We start from the raw sequence: 9,901 nt of genomic DNA, 5'->3' as shown, positions 1-9,901 counted from the left end.
GTCCGCGGCGCGCTAAGCAGCGTTAACACAGATCCTTCCAGCGGCTGCTAACCGCTCCTGATAAAACCAGGAAGTACTCACACCCCTACTGCTCATTTTAAATTACATCTGTGCTGTTTTTTATTCTTCATATATTGTAATAAATGCACATATTCAACATTTAAAAGAATTAATCCCACTCAAATATACTGACTTGGATGCTATGTTTTTATTTCTTGTAACTCGATTTATGATATTTTTGCAATATTTTATTCTTAACTTTTTAAATATATAAATATATATACTACTTTTGAATTTTGCTGTGTGAATCTACCTAAATCAGTTATGCTGAATATACCTGAATTTCCAGTGGGACAATAAATATATTCAGTAAATTAAAATACACATCCTGATGAGACTCATTTGTCAGATTTACCTTTTTAAAACCAACAATTTTAAGATAAATTCATTTATGTATAATAATGCTTTTTATTGTTGTGATGTAATCACACCAATAACAGAAAAAGACAGTGAAACAGCTAATATGTTGGCTATTAAAGTCCATTTATTTAGGAATTTTATCACAAAGTAAAACATTGTGTTAAAATTTCTGAACTAAATTGACTTAAAAAATATCTGAATTTAAAGGTAGTAAAGCTCTAAAATTAATTTGAGACATTTCTGGAGGCAAAAACAGGTTTAATTTTCCACAATTTTGACTTTCATAAAAAGCTCATCCAGATTAGGTGTTTTTTCAGATTAAATCTAAAAATCTGCGTTTTGTAGGTCATGCATGTCGTAAATCAACATTTCCGGAGCGACTTCCTGACTCACCTTGAGCGGGTTTTCCCGCCGCCAGGAAGAGGAAATGAAACCAGGCAGAGATGTGAAGTACAACTCACAAAATAAAAGTCCGGTTTATTGTCAAACAACAAACTTCGCACATACATCAAAACAGGCCGTCATAAAACAAAATGTCGCTGACAAAGAAAAAAAAAAAGAACAAAAGGAAACAGAGGCTCTTCTCTTTGGCCTTACCCTCCCATACAAACAAACTAGTTATGGTACAGCTAAAGTACATACATTAAATTTACTGGAATGCTCTGAGTTCAGCGGCGTTAACAGGTTGCCTTTCAGCTTTTATTCTTTTTTTTTTAGCTTTTTTGTTTTTTACAGGTTTTCTAGTATCTGAGATATTGTAACATGGTCAACCAAGTAAAATCTTTTCGTTACAGAAGAAGCACCGATTTGGTCTGACGAGATCGCTGCCGAGAGAGAAGCTGCCCCCCCCCCCCTCCCTCTCCTAACAATATGTACAAAAATATAAAATGTAAATAAAAATACAAACAAATTCTCCGTTGGGGTTGTTGTTGCTGAAGAGAAGCCAGATTTCTGCGTCGGGCGAGGCGGCGGGTCCTCTAGAAAATTTGTCTTGCAGCCTGGAGGTCAGAGGTCAGGGAGATGGGAGGGGGTGGACGTGGTGATGCTTGTTGAACTCTACTTGCTAATGACCATGTTGGTTTTTTATTATTTTTTTCCTTTAGGTCAGTCCTCCCGCCCCTCCACCTGTGACGTGTCAGAGAGGTCAGAGGTGAAGAACCAGGAAGTGGTTCAGCAGGTCGGCGCCGCGCGGAAACGCATCAATCGTCGGTTTTCTGCTTCTTGGTTTCGACGTCGTCCTGAAAGAGGAGAGGAGACACCATTAGGATGGGGGGCGGCGTTGGGATGGGGTCAGGACGGGGTCAGGGCTGCCGGCGGCTCACCTCGTCATCCTCGTCGTCGTCGTCAGCTGCCCGTTTTGTGCCGCCCTCGATCTCGTCTTCATCATCTTCCTCGTCCTCCTCATCTCCTGCAGGAAGCAGAAAGAGGTCAAAGGTCTGGAGGTTTTACAAACACCCACCCCTTCCGTTCCCATGGTAACAGATGGCGTCCCACCTTCTCCGTCGTCCTCCTCTTCTTCCTCTTCCTCCTCATCCACCTCCTCCTCGTCTACCTCAGGCTCACCGTTCTCCTCATTCTCCTGAAGGAAGAGCAGCTGTCAGCTAAAGTTTTCATCCCTTTACAGGTTTTCGGCCAGAAGTTTTGGGCCCCTACCTTCCCGTTGGTGGCAGCATCCTTGCCGTTCTCCTTCTCCTCTGCCAGCTTCTTCTCCTTCAGGTCCTGCAGCAGAAGCAGCATTAGCGTTAGCGTAGCGGTTAGCGCTGCCCTTCTACCCACTGGCCTACTTACAGCTGCACATTGTTCAGCCCTGTTAGCCAGCAGATCCTCTGCAGATCCTCCCCTGCCTCCTCCCCCTCCATCCGCTCTAATGTGTTGTAATCTGATACTTTGATGTGGCCCCAGGGGAACTCTGGGTATTGTAGTCCTCAGCCTGCCTGCCATTGCTGCCATGTCACGAGACACGCCCGGGAGAAGCACTGCGATACCCAGGATGCATTGCTCGATTTAAAATAACACAGGAGGGCGCAGAAGGAGGAGGAGGGTGATGAAGAGGAGGCGGAGGAGAGCGACGCACGCTGCTGCTGCTGGCCGCTTGTTGTAACGGAGGACAATAGAAGACGACACATGGCAAAGGCTGCGGGTCCGAACGGAACCGAAACGCGCCGTTAAACCGCGTCCACACAAACACTTTCACCGGAAACACGCTCCTCCCTCCCGCGCGCCCCGCAACACGCGCGCCCACGCATCCACTGCATTTACAGTTATTGATTAATTGCTTAATATAATCTCATTGGTTGGAATCCATTAAGCTGTTCAGAAGCGCCGGAGAGCGCGTGGTGCGCGCCGCGCGTAAAAAGACGCGTGTGCGTAAAAATGCCCCAGAACTAAAAATAGAGGCAGCAGGCGCCCCCCGGATTATAACACCTAATACCGGAGCCGAACTTTCCCCTCTCTGCCTCCCTCCGGATGTTCATTCATTACCAGCCGGAGCTGCGCTGCCGTTTGCCCGCTGCGCGCCCCGCCGCCGCCGCTGCTGCGGAAACACGGCATGCCCCCCCCACCCCGACCAGAACCGGTTAAAGTTTCACCAAACCAGAACCAAAGTCCGGCTGAAGCCAAAACAAGTGGGCTCACAGTCGGAACGGCGGAGGGAGAACCACAAAGAGGGGAAAACCAGCGCCGTCACATCACACCTCCACGGCGCGCCCGCGCACACGCACGCAGGCGCACACAATGAAGAAGGTTACAAAATGAGACAGAAAAAGTTTCCCCCCGGAGATACAATCGAAACACGCTGCAAGAGAAAAAAAACGCTGAAGAAGAAGCGGAAGCCGCGCGGCTCCCAGGCGGCGACCCGATCCCGTCCGTAAACAAACCGGGTCGGACTGCGGCGGCCGGCAGGTGCCTGCTGGGTCACACACCGAACCAGAGATGGACCAACAAGAACCAACAAGCTGGAGGAGGTGAAAGTTGACAGCGTGAATTCCGCACCTCCTGCCGCTCCGCGCTCCATTCAAACGCATCAACTTCTCTCCACATCCGAACCGGAGCGCCGCCGGAGCCCCGGCAGCTCCGCCGACACACACATCCGGAAGGAGACTGGACCCCCCAGAAAGTCCGAACCTGATTGTCCTCTGAATGTAAATCACTTCCAGCATCTCTCAGGACGCGAAGGAGGGAAAAAAATGTGAGAATCGGCGCCTCAATCGGCGATAAGAGTAGCGGAAAAACGCGATAAGTGCGTGTTGGAGAGCGCGCCGTGCGTAACGCACCGGTTCGGGCTGGACGGCAGAACCAAGCCGCTTGTATAAACAAAGAACCCCGCGCAGACTCTTCCTCTCCGGACAATGAGACGCGGCGCTGGAGGCGCAGATCTCCATGATGCGGAGCTCCGACTCCCAGCTTTATTCTAGGGGTCCATTTACTGGCCCCCCTCTCCCTCCCCATCAGTATCAGGACCCCGGCTGGTTCGGCCCGGTTACTCGATCACTGGTTCCTATGATCCTCTGGGCTCGAATGAGCGCGAGAAAGGTTTGGTGAAAATCTAGGTTACGGCTTGGAGACGCGTAAAGCTGGAGAGGGGCTTAGGGAGGAAGGGGAAGGTGAGCGGCGGCTTACCTTGGCAGAGATATCCGAGCCAGAGTCCACCTGCGTGTCCGCCATTGTTTTAGTTCAATAAAATAAAGGACGGCTGAAAGGAAAGCTGGAATAAAGTAAATCCCCTCTGCTCGGCTGCGGATCTAGCTGGATTAGATTGTGCCAGTGGCCGACGGTGCTCACGGCCGAGCCTTTAATATAGGCTTATGGGCGGGGCCTCGCGGAGGTCGCCGGCCGCTGATTGGCTGCTGGCAGCACAGAGGTGTTTTCTTCGCGCGCCGGAGTGGAACAATGGGTAGAATTTCTATCTGCTTAGGCCACGCCCCCTTCTGTTCTCCCCATGCAACCGTCCCTATTCCGCTAAAAACAAATAATCCGAACCGATTAAAGGCAGCGGAACGGACCGCACCGTGACTCACGGAGCCCGTCCGACACCGTGGAGGCCAGAAAACCGGGTCCGAACCGAGCTGCGCAGTGAATTCATCGAATAAACGAGCGCTCCGTTTGACGTGGTGTCAGTTTGATTGATTGATGGCCGGCTGGGGGAATCAGGAGGCGAACCCGGACCGGTTCTCCCGCCCACCGCCGCGGAGAGGGATTATAAGCGCAGAAATGGAGAAACTGTGAGAAAACAGTCGGTTTTGGTGGATAAAAGTATCTTTTTTGCGCTGCTGAGAGAGTTTGGGGGAGAAATGGAGTTTAATTGAAGCGGTGATCGGCCCCCGCTCGGCTGCTCGCCCCTCCCCCTTCATAACGTCCATTTTTGAAACTCCCTCTCAGCTCTGAATGTGCGCACTTCACACTCTACACGTTTTTTTCACACACACTTCACTCAAAACCCGTGCGGGAAGGTGGCCCCACGCACAAACACGCACTATCCGTCGAGTAAACGCACCAGAGCGCAGTTTTAACGTGTAGTTTGGTGTGAACAAGCTGCTGGCCTCATTTCCTCCATTGTTGGAGCCCACAGAGAAAAGCCCCGCCGAGAAGGAGGAGGAGGGACCAGAAGTGGAAAAAACCAAAAAACAGTGCGACATAACAAAAACATGCGATGACAAGAGTGCGGGAAACAGAAAATCATCGTAATAATTATGTGCTCATGAGGCGCGACCCTCTGTTTTCTTACCCACTTATGAACTCATGTCTGTTACAGGCTGACTGAGAGCGGGACAAAGCGACACTCAGAAAAAAAGCGGCCGCCATTACTCCTTGTTGCTGTGGGGGGATGGGAGCAGAGCAGCGCGTGCCCACATTCACATTCTGCTCTGGTGACGCACTCCGACACAGCGCCGCGCTGATTGGTCGATGGAGTGAAATAAACAAGGCTTAGGCGCACAGCGGCCGCTGATTGGCTCCCGTGACCGTCCGTCAGTTTAAACCGGTGTGAGTTGGTTGTTTGTAAGCAGCGGCTCCGGATCGCGGATCTGGAGTCGGTGTGGAGTTTCTCCCCAGCCTGTGGCCATGTTATGTTTTCTGATTACTGCCGAGTAAAATCGCCTCTTTTTCACTCTGGTTCCTCTAATAATCTCTCAGATAAACATGAGTTCTACGGAACAGCCCAGGCGAACAGAACCTGGCCTGTTCCCTGTTGCTGTTGCTGTCATGAAATATTAATGTGGTTATCAGAGAGAACAGATGGAGAAAGTGATCCTTCAGCAGAACCAAATCTTCTCCCTCTGACCGTGTTTTACTGAGAAAATTCAACTATTTCAACCAAACGGCTTCAATTCACCTTGAATTTTGTGCAGTCCATTTAAACGGACTAAAATTCAATATTTCAAAATCCCACAAAAGTTTTTACTTCCCCAAAGCTGCTGGACTGAGCTGAGTATGTTTTAAACCCCTGAAGGTTCAGTTTTAGTGTAAAGAAAAGATAGTCATACTGTGGGAAATGATGAATAACTTTCCTCACATGAGATAAACAGAAATCTCATATTTCCTTCACGGTTTCTACTTTCACACTCAGTTTCACTGTTTGAGCTTTAAATGATGTCATCTTCTGCTGAAACTCTTTGCTGGTGTTTTATTTCATTTCTGCTACTGAATCTCCTAAAAATATTTTACACTTCCTTTATATGTTGGAATAATAAAATTAGCACAGACCATCTTAACTTTCTGTGGAGTTTTTAATAAATAAATAATTACTTTATATAAAGATCCATCCCAGTTACTGATTATTTACCACCAAATAAGGCTCTTCTCACCCAAACATCACCGTTTAGTGTTGATTTCTCAGACTCTCAAAGCATCGCTGCCTCATTACTAAAGCCACACGTTAAATGCAAATATCCTATTTTCCTACAGCAGTCTGTGTGGCCGTGGTTCCTAAAACAAACCTAACAGAAAATTCAACTTACAGAAACAAACGGAGGAAAAGCAAAACACTTCAGCTTAAAAAAAAAATCATAAAGTGAGTTTTAAGATTCACTTGTACCCTGCTTCTACATGGAAACAACAGAAATAGGTTCCAAAATGAAAGATCCTGTGAAAACATGTTAGTCCAAATGCTAACCTGATCTATAATGCATAACAACAAGATTCATGGCTTACATGTTTGTCTTATGTTTTATTAGCTTTATAATTGAACATGATGCTCATCTTCATCATCGCTCCACACAAAAGTCTCCACACGCGCTGCATTGTTTGAGGTTCTTGCTCTTGTCTGCTAACATCATGCTTTACAGGCATGTTGTATGGTGGCCGATGGATCCAAAAACCAGCAAACAGTAAAACAAGCTGCAAAGCGTGAAGGATCCCAACTCCAAACACAAAACACTCATGCAAACAAAAAATGCTGCAATCATAGGAGATGAAATCAAAATGCCACAAATAGCAAAAACAACAGCAAGTCTGAAATGCTGCAAACTCACGCCACAAAGCACAAGTCCTCCAGACCACTAGGGGGAGTCTGGAGCAGGTAATCTTACCTACGTAAATATGCTCCCGTTGTATAATGTAAAAGACATGAAGTATAACGAACCTTTTTGTCCTTCCTCCAACTTTCTTCAGAAGGTTCCGTCTTTGCTGAGAGTCTGGTTCTGTACAGTTTTTTACTCGACTCCCTCTCAACGTCTGGACGACTTCTGCTTTTGGAGTGAGTTTGCAGCATTTCATACATGTAATTATTTTATCTATAAATGCAGCATTTTCCTTCATTCTTCTCCTATTTCCTGCATTAATTTTGTTTATTGATCACAGCAATTTTTCTACATTCGCAGGTTTTTTGTTTGCATTTGTTTAGTTGATTGTTGGTTTTTGCTTTTTGTCTTTGTGTTTTGGAGTTTGCATCATTCGTGTATTTGCAGCTTGTTTGACACCGATCAGAAGCATTTATTTATTGACGACAGTATCCATGTTTCTATCAACGTTATTTTAATGTGAATTTTGAAATATTGCATTCAAACAGCTGAACGAAACAAAAAATGTTTCTCAACTTCCAAAACGTTTTTGAGCTGGTTTTCGGATTCTCTGCAAAAGAATAAATGCTTTAGAGGGGAGATAGAAACACATTTGCAGAAAAATGTGAATGCTCCCATCAACTGCTGCTCTGTGCCTTACCACAGGCACGAACGTCAGAAACATTTCTAAGTCCACTCTTGTATTTTCACTGAGACATGTGGTCCATGCTGTTTCTTGTAGTCTCTCTTATTCCAGCCATGTTCTGATGAAATCACGCTCTGCGAAGCCTGAAGACTGAAAAACAAGTAATTCACATTTTCTTTTTTGCACCTTTTGAAAAGCTCTCTCAGAATTCACATGACAATTTCATCGAAACGCAGCTGAAAGGTGTCAGTAGTCTTTTACTAGTAATATTAGATAATAATAAAGGAATTATTATCAAAACATGGCATAAATATCTAATAGTTTCTGTTCTACAGCAGAAAACTCCATGAGTGTCTCACAAACAGACATAAAACCAGAAGATGAGGCTCATGGCAGGAGAATCTGTCCAGGTGTTCATAACCATGCATGCAGGTTTCAGCTCAGGGTTTCCTGATATGTGCCGGTACATGAGTAACGGATTGTATCCATCAATCTTATCTGCCTCTGCAAAGCTCTGAAAATCAACCACAGTCCTCTTCTTTGTCACCCCAATGTTGTCAACTTATTTTAAACAAAAAATGGTATTGGCTAAAATCTGAATTTTTAAAAATTGGTCATCAGCCAGAAAAGTGTAATCGGTGGACTCCTAGTTTTTACTGCTCCTAGCTGTCTGAAACATCTAGTGAAGAAAGAAACTGGTGGTGGGCATTAATTATCTGCCATACAGGAGGTGGAGGGTTTACCAGATGATAGTTTTCCTCCTTGGGATTAGGATTAGGTGGATCAGGAAGCTTCTTGGCTCCAGTTTGGAGGTTTTCCAGGAGAGCCGGATTCAGACCACAGTGTCTGGAGGGACAGAAGCTGGATGCAGGTTCCTTCATCAGCTCCTCCCACTGCAGCTCAGATCAGTTCCTCCAGACCACACATGACTCAAACAGCAGTTGGATCCGTCTTTTTCCGGTTTTTCCTGCTCTGTCCCACACAGCCTGATATAACAGCGGTGGATGAAGCGCACTGGGAGATAAGGATGGAGGAGCGCACCGGCATGTCTGAACCTGCTGGACGGGGATGGATGCTTCAGGAGCGGCAACTTCAGCTCAGCTACTTTCACTGTGTTTTCACACCTGATAGTCCGGTGGACTCGGTTCGATTGGGAACCAAACTGACAACATTTGTTTCATCTCCAGCGGTTGTGGTTCTCTTTCACACTGCACTGAGCCAAACCATCTGAACTAATTGAGCAACCTGTTCCTTTCCTCACCTGTGGGGGCGCTGCACCAAGAAGCACTGAAGGAAACAACATGAAAACCTCAGAAGAAGACGCTGAACACAACTTCCTTCTTTACCAAACGGAAACAAAAATAGAGTACAGTCAGATTTGAGCAATTGTAGGATTTCTCTTTTGCCTTTGGTAAAAGACTAAGAACCATGATCTCTTGGTGTTCATAAGCCACATGGTTCATACGGTTCAGTTCACTTCAACCAGAACCAGAGCAGCAGAACCCAAAGTAGCAGAGCTGTTGGACTGGAGGAAGTGCAGCTGGCTCCTCTGATGGAACTTCCTGTTATGGTGAACTTCCTCTGAGCAGCTCGGAACGAGCCGTTTAAACCCAAAGAGGTCGACTGGGTGAATCGGACCGGTGCTGTCTGTCCAGAACCGGTCCGATTCATTTGATCCACACTGAACGTGTCGTCCAGGTCCAACATCAAAATCAGGCTGGACTAAGGGAAGGAAACCCAGAACCACTTCACAGAATCTCTGCTGGAAAAACAACTGGACACCACGAGGACCGGTTGGATCCGGTCAGAACCTCCTGACCTGGTCAATAGTATCTCCAGTATTTCATATAAATCTATTAATTATTTTGGGTTTTTTTTCTTTTCTTTGTTCTGTTAAAATGTTTCTAAGTTTGGTTTGTAGATAAAAAATTCAGACATGTTTAGAATCAGATCACTTATTGATCAGCTTTCAAGCCTAAATGAAATAAATCTGTGTATCTCAGGCAGATGAAAAACAACATTTTGTATATTTTATTAACTTCACAGACTCCTGCATGCTGATAATCTTTGGAGGTTAAAGGTCATCCTCGTAATCCTTGGAGGTTTTCTTGGCTCTGGTTTTTAAAGTATTCTCCGTAGAGACCGAGACCCGAACGGAGAACCTTCATGTTGTTGTGGCTGGTGATGCTGTTGGCAGGAAGGATCTCCAGTAGCAGTCAGTATCGCAGTGAATCAGAAGAGGTTTCTGACTGGAGATGCTAATCCACCTCTTTGGCTTTTGTTACTCCTTTTTAAATCTTTGTCTGACGATGAGGTTAGAAAGATGTTGGAGTAGGGGATG

The 9,901-nt window shown here is 46.1% G+C and overlaps 1 protein-coding gene across 2 annotated transcripts; it reads right to left on the bottom strand.

The window, feature by feature from the left end:
- Positions 1–871: 871 nt before the first annotated feature.
- Positions 872–4,222, bottom strand: ptmab (prothymosin alpha b). 2 transcript variants are annotated; one of them, XM_028020321.1, is made up of 5 exons: positions 4,039–4,222; positions 2,074–2,139; positions 1,915–1,999; positions 1,743–1,828; positions 872–1,658 (listed from the first exon to the last, which is right to left on the bottom strand). In XM_028020321.1, the coding sequence occupies exons 1-5, from the start codon at positions 4,081–4,083 to the stop codon at positions 1,620–1,622; spliced, it is 321 nt and encodes a 106-aa protein (XP_027876122.1). In that variant the 5' UTR covers positions 4,084–4,222; the 3' UTR covers positions 872–1,619. The 2 variants fall into 2 exon arrangements, with proteins under 2 accessions (XP_027876122.1, XP_027876121.1); XM_028020320.1 differs by lacking the exon at positions 4,039–4,222 and adding an exon at positions 2,209–2,881.
- Positions 4,223–9,901: the final 5,679 nt, after the last annotated feature.

Source organism: Xiphophorus couchianus, chromosome 6 (assembly GCF_001444195.1).
Source record: "Xiphophorus couchianus chromosome 6, X_couchianus-1.0, whole genome shotgun sequence".
In the NCBI taxonomy this organism is placed as follows: Eukaryota; Metazoa; Chordata; class Actinopteri; order Cyprinodontiformes; family Poeciliidae; genus Xiphophorus; species Xiphophorus couchianus.
Note: the sequence above shows the minus strand (reverse complement) of the source record. Positions and strands in the feature narration are given on the sequence as shown.